General features: G+C 38.8%; 1 protein-coding gene across 1 annotated transcript in view; it reads left to right on the forward strand.

The window, feature by feature from the left end:
• The first annotated feature begins 483 nt into the window (after positions 1–483).
• The window catches only part of HECA (hdc homolog, cell cycle regulator), a 19,806-nt gene continuing 1,516 nt past the window's right edge, over positions 484–18,773 (forward strand). Inside the window, exons 1-3 of the mRNA XM_015822175.1 lie at positions 484–718; positions 13,450–14,490; positions 17,959–18,113. Of these exons, the coding sequence (XP_015677661.1) occupies positions 484–718; positions 13,450–14,490; positions 17,959–18,113 (1,431 nt within the window). The remainder of the gene's footprint in view (positions 719–13,449; positions 14,491–17,958; positions 18,114–18,773) is intronic.

The following is an 18,773-nucleotide window of genomic DNA, read 5'->3' on the forward strand; positions in this document are numbered from 1 at the left end:
CTCGTTGCTGTCGCAAGTCCAGCCTCTGAGCCGCGCCTTCCTCCTCCCTTCCTTTCACTTGCTCTTTGCTTAGCACTGTCGCCAAGGCCTGGCAGGCGAGAGAGAGAGAGGGGGGGGTGGTTAGAGGAAGAAGCGGGCGGGGAGCCCAGCCTTGCCGAGGGCGCAGCAGAATCAAAACAAGCAAGACACGCCTTTTCCCTGGCTTGCATTTCTTCCGCGGCGAGGCGTCTGTGGACGCGCGCCCGTGTGTGTGTGTATGTGTGCGTGCGTGCATGCGACAGGGCCGCGGTGCGTGAGCGAAGGACGAGTGTGCTGCTCCGCCTGACAATGGAGCTGCAATAGGCGGGGGTCGGCGGGGGTAGCAGCAGCAGCGGCAGTAGCACTGCCATCAAGAGCCTCCGCCGTCACCGCCGCCTCCTCCTCAGCCTTCCTGCTGCGACCCGCTCCTCCTCCTCCTCTCCTCCTCCTCCTCCTCCCTTGGCGATGCCGAACCAGAAGAGTAACAAGGGCAAGAAGAACAAGCGCGCTAACAGCAGCGGGGACGAGCAGGAAAATGGAGCCCTGGCCGCGACGGGAGTTGCGGGCGCCGGAGGAGTCCTGGCCGCCGTGGCTGCGGCCGGAGCAAGCGGGCCCGTGGCGGCTGCAGGAGGTGGAGGAGGAGGCTGCGGGGGAGCGGCGGCAGCAGCGACGGGCTCGGCTTCGGGCGACTCCAAAAACGGTAGGAAGCCGCGGGACAGGATGGAGGAGGGAGAGCGAGGAAGCAGGCGTGCGGCGCGCAGCCACGAAACTTCACTCGCTGGCTCTTTTTGCTTCTTCCCTGTTTTACCGGATGGGCAGAGCTGGAGGCGCCCTGCTAGTGGGGGAGCTGCCGGGCCTTCGATGGCGCAGCAGCCCTAGGATGGGAGAAGCGGAGCGGGCCAGCATGCAGATGAGCCGAAGGGAAGCGCGGCCCTTCGCTTCCTTGGCTTGAGTTCGATCGCCAGCGCGCGGCCTGCCACCGGGTCTCGTGAGTGGAAGTTGGAACGCTGGCCGGGGCTGAAAAGAGCCAGCTTGCCGGCCCACGTGCCCCTTCCCGCTCCCCCCCCCTCCACGAAGGGTTGTGCGGGGACATGGCGGCCCCAAAGACGGGCTGCGTAAGCACGCGTCCCCCAAACGTTGCATTTGCAATATGAGAAGAGCTTATGGTTTCTGTACCTTCTGGGGGATTTCATCCTCTCCCTTTCCCCGCCCCCGCAATACGCTAATTTCTGGGGAACTGAAAAGTGTTTTATGTCCTCCTCACTGTTCACGTCCCAAAAAGCGAACCGGTGAGGTTACACTGAGTAGATGCGTCTCGCTCCTTCGAAGTGACAAGTGTTCAATAGTTTAAAGACCGACGGGACGAAAAAAAGCTCATGCTGGCATAGTGTACATAAAAAAGTGACCCCCCCAAGTAAAAGGTGCAGAAAACGACACGGAAGTTTCGCCTCTCTCTCTCCCCCCCCCCCCCCCCCCCCCCCCCCCCCCGCTAAAGTATGTACAGTATCTGTTACTTTCGCTTTAACCCGGCCAGCATATTTTGTTTGAAAATGTGCTCTGATCAAGTTGGAGTCTCAGTAGTCAAAGTCAGCTGGGTAGGAAGTGTCATATGTTCAAGCCTGTCTTCACTGCTGTGAAGAGATGGGTCTTGTTCATGTGCATGGCTTGTAATGTTTCCTTCACTGACAACCCCCCCCATCTTTCTGAAATTGCTGTTTTCTCCAAGTGTGTGCCTAGCCAGCCCTTCGTGTCCCACACAATTGTGAGCTTAAGTGTCTGTTGGGAATGACCCTTCTCAGATTTATTCAAATATCAGCAAGATAACGGGCTGGACTTTTCTATTTTTTTTAAAAGACATAACAGATTGCTGATGAAAGACATCTATATTTGCAACCAGATAGTTTTCAGGGTAGCAGAGTTTAGCTGCAGCTGTGCCATCATCTCAACCTATCAACCTGCCTACAACCTAAAATAAAGTGAAACAAAAAAAATTGTCCTCCCTGCTCTTCACTGTTTCCACTGAAATAAGTTAGAGAAAGGGGGAAAAAAAACCCTTTAAATCATTTTGTGAGCCTTTCAAATGCTCTTTAGCTTCCCAGTGATCTTTTTCTCTTTAAACTCAGCACCTATTTTGTGAACGCAGAATGTCAATACCCAATATTTAAAAAAAAAATGTTATGTGTGAAACATTTCTCTACTTTTTTGGGTAGCTGCCAGGTTAGTTTTGTGTGTTATAAGAATACAAGAACAAGCTTTTTTTTTTTTTTTTTGCTTTGTGTTTGAAAAATGTCCCATAGAATTCTTATTTTCATGCTAATCCTTGCTGAAATGTACAAAACATTGCAAATACTTGGGCAAATAATGTTCTCTAAGGAATTTGAAATAATATGTTTTGTTTCTGCATATGACGGTGAAATAGAGGAGATGCATCTGAAAACACAGTCTTTCTGTTCATAGCAAAACAAAATTTAAATTCTGCAGTCTCCTAGGGATAGCTTCCGGCACAATGCCTACTAGTGACGAAATATAGCAATCTGATATTTTGTACTAAATTTAGGACACATGCTGATGTTCAGCACATTTGATTGAGGTCTAATAATGTATGGATAACTATTATTGTATCTTAGTAAGGATATATTCCCAGACATTGGCACCTTATTTGTTAACTGACAAAAATAGAAAGAGGGTGTAAAAATATTAATCTCCGTATACTGTTAAATCTTTAAAAATCAGGGGGATTTGGCAATTCTTGGCTAATCCTCAAGCAGTTGCTGTCTGTAGTAACTGTGGTAAAACTCAGTTTGAAAGATGTTGTTGTAACAGCTTTTATATAACTGTAACTTTTCCTGTTTAACTTTATGACTAATTTTATAGAAAAAATATACTGAAATGGGGCCAACCTGGCTTTGGAAGATACATGAAAGTCATCAAAATACTTGTGTAATCCTTGCAGACTTGGTGGAATCCTGAGAATTACAGATTGCATTCTCGAAGAAGCTGCTATTTTTTCACAACAGACAAAATACATGTAAAAATATTGCCTTAAAATATTTGAAATGGAAATGTATTAAAAACAAATCAGAAGGAGATCAAATTCATTTGTTTTTCTAAATATCTTGATTCAAAGACTATGACTCAGAATGTCAAGGAAATTACTATATTTTTTCTGGAACAGGCTTGAATTTTAAAAATTGGTTTGTGATTTGGTAGAAACCTTTTTAGTAAAAAATGTGCCTTTTTAGTATTGTGAATTGTATTTACAGAGGAGATGGGGAGGTATAGCCTGGCTGTAGATCTAGAACCTGATTAGTGGGAAGGTAATTGGTACTGGATCAAAGTGACTATAAATTATATCTTGTTTAATTAATTGAGAGTTATAAATAAGAATACATAGCAAGTACAAGTTTGAAGTGCATAAACCTATTTAATTGATGAGACAAGTGTGATAAAACAATTATCTTGCTTAATGTTGCTATCCCAAATATTTAACTTTTCATGAAATGTATTATGATTTCTGTAAGAATATATTATATGATCAGTATTTCTTAAACCTAGGAATTTATTGGAAGATGTTTTTTTAAGAGTAATTTTTAATTTTCAAGAATACTTAATTTTCTGTATTTAGAAAATAATTCTAAAAACTCATAACTTGCCCCTTGAGGTAGCTGGTGGAGAATGTAGTTATTCAGTAGCGTGATTTAATTTCTTTATTTGGAAATCATAATTTTGAATTTTATTAGCTCAGAGGTAATTTATATGTGCAGCTACCTGCATATTGTATAATCCCATTACTTAGGTTGATTATAATCTCTTAATTTTCCCTACCCAAGTCACTTTTCCATAAACTCCCTTGCGTATGAAAAGTTTGTACATTATGTCATCTAATAGAGCTTTGCATGCTGCTTCTTTTTGAACTGCATTACTTTTAAAGAGCTGAAAGAAAATAACATGTACAGCGATGTCCATTACAAAAACTTGTTCAAAATAATTTTTGAAGCATACACAGGCACGTCAACTAAATATTTGCATATGGTTCAAAAGTAGTTCAAGCCTTTGAAATGGCTGCATCAGCATGTTCAGATTAGTTCTTGGAGATATATTGAGTAAGGTGAGCATGTGAAGACTTGCTAATTCTTTCATCAGAATTCTTTCATAATATTGCAAAACTGAAAATATCCAAATAAGTAAAGTTTGCTTGTCTTTTTGGTGAAATAACCCAGAACCACAAGATTTGACTGTATAAATTACATAAAAATATGCTTTCAGTGTTCATTGTGTCATTTGTTTTTATTATGAAAATTGATACACATTTTTATCACAAATTTTAATACAAAGGCAATTCCCAAGTTATATAAGTGTTGACTTATTGTAACTCTGGCATTATGCAAATGGGTGAGACCATCATCTGTGCATGAGCAGAATAGCATGTAATCCCATGTGCAAAAGTTGGTTTGTGTTACTGTTAAGACTGACTTAAGATTTATTGCTAATTTTATAATATTGAAATGAGAACAACCTATTTTCAGTTTAGCCACAAAGTTATTTGTGCAAAGTAGAGTGATTCAGCTTTGGAATGTTGTGCTTTTTCTTGGTACAGATTGACCTTGGCATTTCAGCAGTGACTTAACACATTTCCTGAAATATATCATAGAGAACAGGAAGTTGGTTGAATTACATTTTCAGCCTTTGGAAAATAGACTTGGAAAGCTGTTCTGAATATTAAGACCAACAGTGGAATGGTTTTCTAGGATAGAGGTGCAGAGACTAGTAATATGACATACATTGTGCCCATGCATATACTTGCATGTAAACCTATGCACAAATAAGTTGACCAACAAATTTTTAACCAAAATGCCATGAAAAATGTGCCAGCCCTGAGGATAAGCCAAGCTTGGAATTTTCGTAAGTTTTAATTTTCATAATTGGATAATCCACGAGTGGCACATTTTTCATGGTATTTTAGTTAAAAATGTAAGAGTTTGTTTATCCGCAGATGGGCTTATATACACTATATGTGAAAATAAATGGGATATACAGGCAATCCTTGACTGCAATTGAGCTCCATATCTCTGTGGATAAGTGATACATTTGTTAAGTAGGTTTTGTCCCATTTTATGACCTTTCTTGTCACAGTTGTTAAATGAATCACTGCAGTTGTTATGTTAGTAACATGGTTCCCCAATTGACTTTCTTGTCAGAAGGTTACAAAAAGTGATCACATGACCCTGGGACACTGCAACTGTCATAACTATGAGTCAGTTGCCAAGTGTTTGAATTTTGATCACATGACCATGGGGATGCTACAGTGGTCATAAGTGTGAAAAATGGTCATGAGTCACTTTTTTTTCAGTGCCATTGTAACTTTAAACAGTCACTAAATGGAACTGTTGTAACTCGAGGACTATCTGTATAGGTTCTTTAAAACAGCTGAGAGAAAAGCCTACCATATATATTTGTAGATAAGGCCATCCACAGATAAGCCAAGCTCAATTTTTTGACACCTAAAATTCTTGGCTTATCCATAAGTAGTTATTGGCTCGATTTGAAGTGTAGCATCAAGCCTACTTACCAAATGTGACTTAACACTAGAACACAGGCATTCTCTTGCTTATCTGTTTGGTGTTTGTGGAAAAAGTACATTTTTCCCCAGAAAAAAAAGATACAGTAGATTAAATTAAGTGAGAATACATTGTATTTAGATGGTGCACAGAATTGCCTAATAACTTGTGAGGATGAGAATGAATTTGTGAAAGTCAAAGACTGAAGGCCAGCTACCCTATATTGTGCATTGCCAGTGTATACATTTGGCAAGCTAAATTTTGAAATGGGTGCATAAAAAGAGTGTTTAATGTAGCAGCTGAATTAAAACTATGTCACCTTGGATGCATTTGTTGTTAGTTTATTTCTTTGTTGAATGTTTAGTCTGCCGAATTCCAAAATGACTCTGGGTGGTTTCACAAATTAAAAGAAACAATGTTGTATAAAAACAACCATTATCTGAAGGAGAACATAACTTCTTACCATATTACTGCTGATTCAAAAAGGGACCATCCAGCTCCTAAACCAAGGCCTTAAGAGAAAACCAAGGTTTTAAAAATTGCTTAAACATAACCAAGGTAATCTCTGGCTGGATGCTATTCTAAAGGGTAGATGTTGTGACAAGATAAGTTCTATTTTCTTGGCTTCATTAGGTGGCAATGCTTAATTGATGGGACCCAAAGCAAACTGACTATGTTAGAATACATACTGGATGGTGTGACAGTGCAGAAAGCAGATGGTCCTTCAAATTGCTAGGACCCATGCCAAACAGGGCTTTATAGATAATAACTAGCTCCTTGAATTGTACCCAGAAGCTATCTGGTAAACCATGCAACTTCTAGCAGCTATCTTACATTGGCATAGCAAGGGTTATCCATCAGTGTTTGTGCTAATTTCTGAACCATAGCTTCTGAATGATCCTAAAGGGCAGTCTTGTCTAAAGCTTATTGCAACAGTCCACTGTTGAGGTGACCAAAGCATGACTGTTCGTAAGGGGGGAGGGCTCTCCATCCAGAAATAGGCTCAACTGGGGCAAACATTGAAAAGGTGCAAAGGTGTCTCTAGCTACAGCTAGCAGCTACTCCTCATACAGGAGATGAGAATCCAGGAAATGCCAAGATTATGCATTAGTCCCAAGTGGGGCGGTGTATTTGGGATGAACTGGGAAGGCTGAGCACCCACAGTCATTTGGTCTTGCTAGGGTTTAATCTGAGGCTATTCGCCACCATCCAGACCCCAGTAGCTGTGGATAAGAGCTTGACAACATTTCTGGGCTAGTCGGGAGTCAAGATACACAATTGAGTATCATCCACCTATTGGTGTTACCTGACCCTGATCCAATGGAAGACTGCTCCAAGTGTTCAGTGCTTCAGGCTATGAATCACTTTGTAAATCATGGGCTTTGGAATTGGTCCTTTTTCCCCTCACAAGCACCCAATGGAACTGGTTGTGCAGAAAGGAGAATTGTGGTAACATTGTGCTGTCCATTCTAAACAGTAGAAGGAATGACCTTGATGGACAAGAGAAAGAGCCACTGCCAAGATAACAGATAAAAGAGATCAGAGTCTGATGCAGGAATGTAATTTGACTAAAAGTCTCAAGGCAAAACACTGCCTAGTTCTCACAAAGATAAAGCATGTAGGGGGGGAGTGCAGATAGTATAGTTAGTCCTCGATTAATGACCACGATTGAGCCCAAAATTTCTGTTAAGTCAAACATTTGTTAAGTGACTTTTGCCCTATTTTACGACCTTTCTTGCATCAGTTATTAAGTGAATCACTGCAGTTGATAAGTTAGTAGCCTGGTTGTCAAGTGAATCTGGCTTCCCCATTGACTTTGCTTGTTAGAAGGTCGCAAAAGGAGATCACATGACCTTGGGACAAAGCAACAGTCATAAATATGAACTTGTTGCCAAGCATCTGAATTTTGATCACATGATCATGGGGATGCTGCAAAGGTCTTCACTGAAAAACGGTTGCAAGTCACTTTTTTCAGTGCCATTGTAACTTTGAACAGTAAATGAACTGTTGTAAGTCAAGGACTGCCTGTACTGACCCACATGACATTGGATTCCTACTTTGATCTGCCTTGCAGGACTAACATCAACTTCCTGCAGCCAATCCAGAAGGATGGTATCAACAGCCATAGAGAGGTCAATAGGGCAGAGATGGTTGCATCTCTGCTCTGTTTAGGATACCGACAAGGGTTGCTGGTGCCATTTCAGTATTGTGTCCAAATTTGAAACCTGTCATTTGATGAGAGGAAATTCATGAAGTCTTGATGTTTTGTTTGTATTCAGTAACCAATATAGGAAGTAGAAAGAGTTTATAGTAGGGGAAGAATTAATCCTGATGGCTAGAACTGACACATAAGGAAAATAACTGAACAGAACTAAGAACCTTAGCACAAACTGTGGTCCAGGAGAAGCTGTGTGGTCCTACTCTTCTGTTCAAAGAACCTAGATCTGAGCAGCACAGTTACCTTGGTTTGGGTATTAGTGAAGGAACCTAGTACTTGATAGCATTTGATTTATAAGGAAAAGCAGAAGTCTAATGTTCTTAGTGATAGAATTTCCCCAGTCCTATTCCTGACTGGGAAGAACTGATATACGTGGATGTGTGTAAGTTGAATTCCTCAGAACTGCCTCTAGTATGAGAGCCTCAATATTAACATGTATTCTTGCATCGGTTTCCTTTGGGAATAATTTAAAGGAAAAGGCAAATGCAGAAGTTGATCAGCTTTTAAATGATTTGATGACTAATCACTTAGCAAAAGAGACGAAGTAATGGCTTGCAAATGTTGAGCTAGAACTCTCATTACTTCTGATCACTGGCTGGACTGTGGAAAGATGAGACAATTCAGAAACATTTGAAGAGATACAGGTTCTGTACCCATGGCAGAGAAGAGAGAGAAGAAAAGTTTTAATTCTCCCTGAAAATGGGAGAGACAAGTAGATTAAAATATTTGGCTTTAGCTCTTGGCTCTGGGGGCAGTGGCAGTGGCTGACACTGCTGAAGGCCCAGGCCTCTCCTCCAAGCCCAGCCTCTACGTTGCCACCAAGTGCCTCTATATTGGTCAGCCTATAAAGGGGGCGGTAAGATCAGCAGGCATGGGAATTGGGCAGCATTTTTCAGTGACAGCAGCAGTGCTGGGGCTGAAGTTGAGGTCTGGGGTCAATGGCAGATGGCTGAGACTGCTGAAGACCTCAGCCTTGCCTTCAGGCCTAGCCTCGATGCCGACACCGCTGAGCGCACACACAAGGTTGGGCTGGGGCTAAGGCTTTAAGAAGCAGCTATGGCACCCCCTCATTTCATGTACAGCCTGGACTAGGCCTCCCAGTGCCTTCTCCAACTCCCTGAGGCACCTGCCTGTTTTACCTGGGACTCTATTTGCTTAATAACCCACGAGATTGCTTAATGACCGCAATCTGGAGTGCCGGGATTGCAGTTGTTAAGCGAAGTGGTCATGTGATGTCTCACTCCTTCATTCAACAACAGATTCTGGTTCCAATTGCGGTCATAAGTCAAGAACTATCTATAAGCCCTTTTAAAGAGTCTTTTAATAAGCTATTTGCGAACTCTTCTAATTTAAACGTTTTCAGATAAATTATCCTTTCAAGGATATCTAATTTTCTTTCAGATTCTAAGGCAAGTTCCAGCCCATTTTTACTGAGTGATATAATGAAGTTATGCTAGTTGAAGTGGGCTTGGTTATAATAACAGTGTTTTGAAAAAAAATACCAGTTTATTCACCAAAACTATGCTGTGTTAAGTTCTTCAGTGTGCTTTACTTAATTATACCTCTAGCCATCATTATTCATTTGCCATTTTTGTGGGAATTTTGTGTTTCAGTGAGTGACAGCTATATATAGATTTGATTTGAGTTTCTGGTTACTAGAGCTGCATGTTCCCAAATGTTACTTTTCAGAAATGATTTATGTAATAAGTCTCTGAATATCTATTAATTTCTCTTTTTGTGGTGTATGGCTGGGCTACTTTTTAGTCTTTCCCCTTTCCTTTTGCTGCAGTTTAATGTTGTTCTTTAACATTCATTTCCTGCTTTGTGATTATTCATGGATCATATATTGAGTGTGATCATAAGCCATATTACAGTATTTATCTGATAGATGGCCAGTTTTGTATAGGGGTAAACAAATGAAGTCAATCTGCTTCTGTTCCTGTCAAAGTAATAGAATGGGGAATTTTTGATATTTGTCAAAATTACGATATTAGTGAAATGGGGTTTTGCTGTTATAATCTATATAAGTACAGATTATGGAGAAACAAGGGCTGGAGACTAAGAAACAAGTAGGCTACTACCAGGTAATACTTATGTCCTTTAGTAAATTTTAGGAATATAATAATTCCAACTGATTTTAACAACTATTGAAGTTTTTGAGCCTTCTATACTTTTAAATTTTTAATATTAACAATGTTAATATTAATTTGTATATTTTGTTTTTAACTTTATTACATGCCACCCAGAGTCACTTGATTGTGATATGGGCAGCTATATAAATATGATGAATAAATAAAACAAAATGACAATTTATAGAATTGAACATGAGCTATTGCATTTATTTGAAAAGTACGCACTTAGTTTATGTTGATAGCCAATAGTTGCAAACTGAACACTTAAAAGACTATTCCTTATTCTGCAGTCCTCAAAATATATTGGACAAAAGTTCCAATAATTGTCACATTTTCTTTCAATGGTATGCTGCAATTGGAATTACTTTATAATTACAGTGTTTCTTAAACATTTGTGAACTCTGTTGAATTTTCAATATTTCTGCATAAATAGAACCCAAAAATATGATTTGTAGTCCACACAAATCCTAAAACCCGATAAAGAGAATCCCATTAAACAAATGAGTCAAAAACATCATGATGTTCATTTATTCATTCTTCAAAAATCATGGTTAATTTTTTTTCCATTGACTTTTTTTTGTACTCTTTAAATTTCCCTCTAGTTCTTTAATCTGGGTATATAACAAAGAGTTGCATTCTTCATGGATCAGTGACACTCTAAGGTACTGATGGCAGGATGATTTTCATTTAAGTAAACCAGGACATAGCAATTTAACAGGAAAATAAAGAGATGCAGCCCTTCCCAGGAGTTCTTTTCTTTGGATGTGTCTGAATAAGAAAGGGAAGCATGCAGTTTGAAATGAGGATATTTATTTGTTTTAGTTTATTTCTTCAGGTCAGATATTCCTGCTGATAATGGATATTGGAAGCACTAACTCTTGACTTTAGGGTTCCCCCCCCCAAAGAAACGTATTAATAACTCCCCTGTTACTAAGCCTCCAGGAAAAGTTTTGTTACTGTGCTGGTATTTAAGTGTTCCATAGATTTATGACAAGAAAGAGAAAGTAGCAGGAATGGAGAGAAAGTGTGAATGATTGTAGATTACCTGCCTTTAAAAATGTGTCTGTAAGTCTAAGCAGGGTTTCCATTTTGAAATAATAGAAAATACTGGTAGTTCGGGTTTTAGATTTTGGCAGTGGTTTGCTCTCTGAGCTTGCCATTTAGTTCCCAAAGGCTAGGTAACATCATCAGCGGGAGTTTTGTGGAAGTGTCTTGTCCTATTCCTCTTTAGCTTATATATGTCTTCAGTGGTCAGTTGGTCACGTGATTGGCTGTTCATTTGGTGCTGTATTTAAATTGAGAAGCTGATTGGTTCCCTTGATTGGTCGTTCCAATGGTCTGGTTTCTTACGTGTTCAAATGCTGGATCTAGGGTTTCCATTTTTTCCCTCTTTTCTGTCTGGTTGCCTCTTTCTTGCTCCTTATCTTAATTCATTTTCCATCCTTTCCTTTTCCCTTCCTGTAGTGTTACTTTTCCCCTTCCACATTTCCATACCGTTTTTCTTCTTTCCTTTCCCATTTATACTGTTCTTCTGGAAGCTTGTACATTGTATGTTTCTTTTTGTGAATAGTTTATGCATGAGAGAGCAGATGAGAATCAGTTAATTCTATAAATGGGATACCTTATTTTACAAGCAATTAATTTTAATTTTAATCATTAAAATAGGCAGTTGTCTGGCTAAACATGTTAATTCTGTATGGCAGATTAATCATTCTAAGGATTTAAAATACCTTAATTCATCTGGCTAGCTTTTTAAAGGGTAAAATACAAATATTGTATTCTTCCAATTTTTAATAAAAAGAATCATAATTGTCCATTTAATTATAGACCAATTTTATATGTGTAACTGCTAAATGAACCGCAAAGCATTTATTGCTTCAAGTTGGAGAATGGTTGTCCAAAATGGTATTTTGAAAGAAAAACTCATTTTAGACTTGAATGTTCTTCATTTGATCATTGTTTCACATTGGCTCAGAGGGTTACTATATGTGAATATAAAATAAAAAAAATTATGTTGCTTGGTTGACTTCACTGATGGCAGTTAACTTTGATTAACTTAAATAACTCCAGTGTGGGTCAGTATCGTTTGATCTTAATATAAAATTCTATTCTAATAATAATAATAATAATAATAATAATAATTAATAATATATAAATGAGATTTTAATATAACGGTCCAGTCTCTGACAATATTCCAGTTATTATCAAATAAGATTTTATTCTTCTACCACTATTTTTTAATGTATTTATTAATGATTGTTTCAGTGTGGAGAGGATCATCTTTATTTCTAGTTAAAAACATATGAAAATGGGATTTATTATTAGTTTAGATTCATATGCCCCACAATAATTTGTGTGGGTGATTATTCTTGGTAATTATGTTATAGAATTCACTAGCAATTAAGTATGAAAAAAGAAAATATGGGTTTTCCAATCAAAACATTCCAAATATACGTGGATAATTGATTCTCATTTTATTGCTCTGGTTGTCACATATTGTTACAGAAATCTGTGCTTTCTTAAAATGGTTGTTGTGGGATTTCAAATGTTGTGTTCTTGTTTTGGAGTTTGGAAGAATTGATTATGCTTTCAAATATTAGGGCTATATATTTAGCCCTATTTATAGCCTAATTTCTATCATTCTCTCTAAAAATATCTCTTTCTCCATATCAGAAGATTTAAATTCCTGAAAGCTAATCTACTAAGGCTTTGGAGTTAGAAATCGTTGTTAATCAAAAAGTGTATTTCTCAACCATAACAATTATTGAAATCAAACATAACAAAGACCATTTGAATTTTTGACTCTGGAATCATTTTTTTTTAAGAAATGCAGTTTTGAAAGATGTTTACATGTTGGCAGACTTGCCTTAAATAAATGCAGATTAATATTCTTTGAGTCATCCACATCACAACAATACCTTCTTCATAGTATATTAATATTAATATTAAATTAATGTCACAGGTAACTAATTTTTGGCTTGATACTGAAAAATACTACAAACTTGCAATTACTAGAAATAAGTGCAGATCTATACTATTGTTTTAAAAACATATCTAGGCAACAATATGTTAAATACTTTATTGCTGTTAAATAAAAACAGTTCAATATATATTCTAGTTATAATTTGTTCTGAAAATGTTGTAGTAAGATGTCTAACCCATGTTATAAGTAATAAGCTAAACAAATAAACATGACATGAATTCAAACTTTGTCGTTTAAACAAAATGTACTGAATCATACAGTATGCCTTGGTGTCTTCTAAAGTTTTTAGATGTTGTGAACAATCAAATAAAGGGTCAATCCATTAGGCTTACTCTGATCATTTATAAAGGAAAATACTAGTGACATATGGAATCTCAGTTCACAGCATAGTTTAAATGTACATAGAACTGCATATGTGCTTAGAACTCCTGGATTGTAGCTTAGCATAGTTCTTATATAGTAAAAAACTAAAATAAAGATTGCAAGTAGTTAATTTTGAATCATATAGCTCATCCATCTTATTTCTTCTGCATTCCACAGAAGCACCTTGTGCTACACCACTGTTGTGTAGTTTTGGACGGGCCGTTGACCTAGAAAAAGATGACTACCAGAAAGTTGTTTGCAACAACGAGCATTGTCCCTTCAGCACTTGGATGCATCTTCAGTGTTTTTACGAATGGGAGAGCAGCATTTTGGCTCAATTTAATTGCATTGGGAGAGCAAGGAGTTGGAACGAGAAACAGTGTCGGCAAAATATGTGGACCAAGAAAGGATATGATCTTGCCTTCCGTTTTTGTTCATGTCGATGTGGGCAAGGCCATTTAAAAAAAGACACAGATTGGTACCAAGTAAAACGAATGCAAGACGAAAAGAAGAAAAAATCTGTGCCTGAAAAAAGCAGTGGACGATCAATATCGGAGTCTTCAGAAGATCTTAAAAAGTGCAGGTCTGCTAATAAACCACTGAAGGGTTTAAACCATGATCTCCAACGACGGCATTCAATGGACAGGCAAAACTCTCAAGAGAAAGGCACTACTAGCAGTAGTTATGCAGTCCGTTCTCCCTGCGGTTCTCCTGGGCAATCTCCCCCAGCAGGTTATTCTGTTCTTGCCCCCACCCATTTCAGTGGCCCCCGCTCTTCGCGATACTTAGGAGAATTTTTGAAGAATGCCATTCATTTAGAACCTCATAGAAAGAATATGGCCAATAGTGGTATGTTTAGGAATGCTCACTTTGATTATGGGACATCTGGATTACAAGCACATAGATCGGGACATTTTGATGCTCCAGTACAATTTTTGAGAAGGCTTGATCTATCTGAACTCCTTGCTCACATACCTAGGCATAAATTGAACACTTTCCATGTCCGTATGGAGGATGATGCCCAAGTGGGTCAAGGAGAAGATTTACGGAAATTCATTCTTGCAGCACTCAGTGCCAGTCACCGAAATGTTGTCAACTGTGCGTTATGCCATAGAGCATTGCCTGTATTTGAACAGTTTCCACTGGTGGATGGAACCTTGTTTCTTAGCCCATCAAGACATGATGAAATTGAGTATGATGTTCCCTGTCACCTTCAAGGTACAGGTTGCTTTTATTTTTGTTTCATTTGTTTATTTATTTATTAAATTTATTGGCCATTTCTTAAGTTGTATAACTGAAGTCTATAATGTCTATTAATATCTTGCATTTTTGGAAGGCAGTCTACATTAGCCTTTTCCATGCTGTGCATTATTCTCAAATGTGTGGATTTCTGTATTCCCAGACAGGAAGGCTATTGCTGAAAAATGTTTGCATGGAAATGTTCATACAATGTGAGGATGCTCAGATTGATGAAGGCTAGTATAAGTACAACAGGCCATAAATAAAAGCTTAATAAAATTTCAACTGTCCCTTCTGTGTGAAAATAACTTGGCGGAAGAAATATACTTTTAGCAAAGAATATGTGTGTAGCAGAGAAATTGTGTAAAAAAGTGCTGTAGGTAATTCAACTTGTTTTGTTTTCTTTTTGTCAGCGGCCAATGTTTCTGATCCATAATGTGCTTACATTTACTGGCACAACTTTGGAATTTACGCAGAAAAAATGTGCTGGGGGAAAATCTTTGTATTTCTTCAGTATTCTAAATTATCTCCTTTTGCATTTGCTTACAAGAAACATATTTTGGATGTTAGATTAATGCGTTTGGATAGAGGTAGTCCTTGATTTGCAGCTGGAAACTTTGCAAATGGTGATCTAATGACCCTTGGACACTGCAACGGTCATAAATTCATGCAGGTTGCGAAACACCCACAGGTTGATCATGTGACCATTGGGATGCTGCAGTGGTCTTAAGTGTGAGGACCAATCATAAGTCACTTTTTCAGTGCCATTGTAACGTGGAATGAATGATTGTAAATCGGGGACTACCTTTATTTCCTGTCTTTCATTTTATCACCCTGAGGTTGCTTAAATATGGATTTGGGGGCTTCTGGGTATTTAGAGGCTTTAGTTGCATATTCTTAAAGAATCCTTTAAAAATTCCCATTTGAGCATAATTTAATGCTACTGGTTCTGAACTGCAAAAATTGGGAGATATAATTGGGATGTTACCCTCTTTGTTTTTGTCTAGTGCAGGGGTAGGCAACCTTAGCTCTTTTATGGCTGGCTCAGGAATTCTGGGAGTTGAAGTCCACGAGTCATAAAAGAGCCAAGGTTGCCTACCCCTGGTCTAGTGGTAATCTGACTGCTTGCTCTCCAGATCTAGCAGCCCTATCCTTTCTCAGTATGAATTTAAAGAAGCCATTCTGATCCCTCTTAAACGTGGGAAATTTAATTTAAAAGCAAAATAATAAGGCCTGAGGAAATTTCCCAAATGAATTACAAATGCTTTATATATACAACTACATGAATTTATAAATACATAAATTTGTATATATACAAATAAGGGGAGAGTCTGTAAAATTATTTCTCAACTTATCTAGCAGGGAGAGAAGCAAAAATTACAGGAGTAAGAATAGATGAAGAACTGGAATATAGTCATGCTAAATGGTTATACAGGTAGGTGATCCCAGCTGTTGGGCAGAGGAGAATGATACCTAATTCCCCTATCAGGTAGTTACAAATCATAGTTTGAAGGGTACAAAAATACTATAGGCTCACATTGCATTATCCTTCCATGTGATTCCTGCCTCCATTCCACACATGAAACTGGGTTGAGAATAAACTGGGTTAAGGAATAAGAAGTTTAAAGAGTTTTGAAAATTAGCTTGGAAATTAGTATTTACTATTGCTTAATCAATAAACAATTATTGTAAGTTAAAAATAGATGAGATGATTTATAAACCAGGGGAAAGGATAATGAGCTTGTTCTTAGTCATCCTATAAGGCAGTGGTTCTCAACCTTTTTAATGCCGCGACCCCAACCGGTCGTAAGTCAAGGACTAAACCGGTCGTAAGTCGAGGACTAAACCAGTCGTAAGTCGAGGACTAAACCGGTCGTAAGTCGAGGACTAAACTGGTCGTAAGTCGAGGACTACCCAACCAGTCGTAAGTCGAGGATTTTCCCTGCCCGGGAGCGCCGTGCATGCGTGGTTCCGCCCCCTGCGCCGGCCGAGGCGTAGCTGGCAAGCAGCAGAGACAGAGCAGGCCGACCACCAGCTGGCCCAGCCCAAGGGAGGTAAGGCACCCGCCGGAAAAGGGGGAAAAATGGCGGACAAAAAAATGGCGGACAGCCTTGCTTGGCGACCCCCGTGAAATGGTCGATCGACCCCAAATGGGGTCCCAACCCACAGGTTGAGAACCACTGTTATAAGGATTAGAATAATGTTTGGCTCACACAATATTATGCTAAAACCAAACAAAACATACAATATACCTATACATTTGTTTGTTTTATTAATCCAATCAGTTTGTAAACTTTGACATAACCTGTGAACTGTGATTTGGTCCAATAATAACTAAACTATGGATTAGCACCATATAAGATCCAGATTAGTATCTAAATTGGGCCAGCCAGTATCGATCTCTGATGAGACAGTTATTTCATATTTTCTGATATTTTTTCAGGTGAAAAGATGCATGAAATGGAGAGCTTCTCCTAAACAGATACATAGGATGTTTGTTTTCCTATATTGTATATTATGAGTTAAGCACAATTACTATAGGTACAATTCTACCTTCCTGCTTTCATACTGGAATCTTTTCTATATTTATGCAGTGTGCAAATGTATTCATGTAGCAGTTTGAACTCTTTCATGAAACTGAGTTAGAGCAAGGACTTTGTGGTTTGAAAAAGCCTGCATTTCCTGTTGAGAAGAATCTGTTTTTCCTGACTTCTCTGCATAAAGAATTTGTGTGATATATTCTTTTGCCAAAAAAAGATATATGTGACTTTTATTCAAATGTATAAACACTGTAGATGTTTATGAAATAATAACTGGAAGGAAATTAAATATATGGAGATGCCTAATTAACCTGTGGGTTCTACTTTTGCTTTGCACATGAAGCAAACATCTATTATGAATTTAAAGTAGCATAGAGCTCATCCCCTCTCTGAAGCATGTGATATGCAGCTGAGAGTAACTCTGCAATGCAATAGTAATTCTCTAAAGTTATTTGTTAAGCTTCTTAGTTGAACTGAAAATTGGAATGCTTGTCTTGTTCATTCTGATGTGACAAATGAGCTGCTCATACCTAATCATGTGTTAGTTTTAGTACAGTTAATTTGTAGTTTAATTAAAAATCAATTTTGAATTTTTAAAGATTAAATTTTACAATCTAAACTCCAACAACACTCTATTTAGAAGCTAACTAGTATCGATTGACTGTGGACTGTCAGCATTAGATTAAACTAATAATGAAAGAATAATTTGCATTTGAAGTTAGAAATGTAATTCTGAATAAAATAGACTTTCCCCTTTAATGGTATTTGCACAGAAGATGGCTAATGGTTGCTGAATGCATGCTTCATTTCTTGCATTTTCCAATAAAAACGCCATTCACAATGTTGTTAATGTGTTAATTCTGTGATACATTTGATATAATCTGTTTTTACAAATCTCTCTCCACAGGAAGGCTTATGCACCTATATGCTGTTTGTGTAGACTGTTTAGAAGGGGTTCATAAAATTATCTGCATAAAGTGCAAATCTCGATGGGATGGAAGCTGGCATCAGCTGGGAACCATGTATACTTACGACATTCTAGCAGCCTCTCCTTGTTGTCAGGTTAGTATTATGAAGAGTTCATATTTTAGTAAATTATGTTCCACGGTCTTGGCAAGCCTCCGGGATATAGTGATAGCTGTCTAGACACTATTTCATGGATGAGGATACATTCATGTCTCTCTGGTGGATGCTGTTTCTCTTCCAAAAGCACATAGCTCATAAGTGCACTGCCAGCAATACCTGTCAGGTGCAAGCAATTAGATCCACATGGATAGAGTTCAGGCTAACTACTTTATTGTATTCTGCCTATATAATACAGGAATCTTGCTTGCCTTCCTTTGGGAGCAGATAGTTAAGGTTCTGTGGAGCTTATAGGGCAGTGGTGGTGAACCTATGGCACAGGTGCCAGAGGTGGCACTCAGAGCCCTCTCTGTGGGCACGCGCGCCGTCACCCCAGTCCTAGGCCTTCAGCTGGGTTTTATAAAACCTTTTCGCTTTAGGCCTCCACCGCCATGTGCAAAAGTCAGCTGATTCCATCGCTGACTATAGGGGGCGAAACTTTGGCCCCCTCAGATCGGGTCCGCAACTTGGGTGTTCTCCTGGATCCACGGTTGACACTGGACGACCAGTTGTCGGCCGTGACCAGGGGAGCGTTTTATCAGGTTCGCCTGATCCGCCAGTTGCGGCCGTTTCTGGACCGGGACGCCTTACGCACGGTCA

Source organism: Protobothrops mucrosquamatus, unplaced genomic scaffold, assembly GCF_001527695.2.
Source record: "Protobothrops mucrosquamatus isolate PMUCROS unplaced genomic scaffold, P.Mucros_1.0 scaffold1485, whole genome shotgun sequence".
Taxonomy (NCBI): Eukaryota; Metazoa; Chordata; class Lepidosauria; order Squamata; family Viperidae; genus Protobothrops; species Protobothrops mucrosquamatus.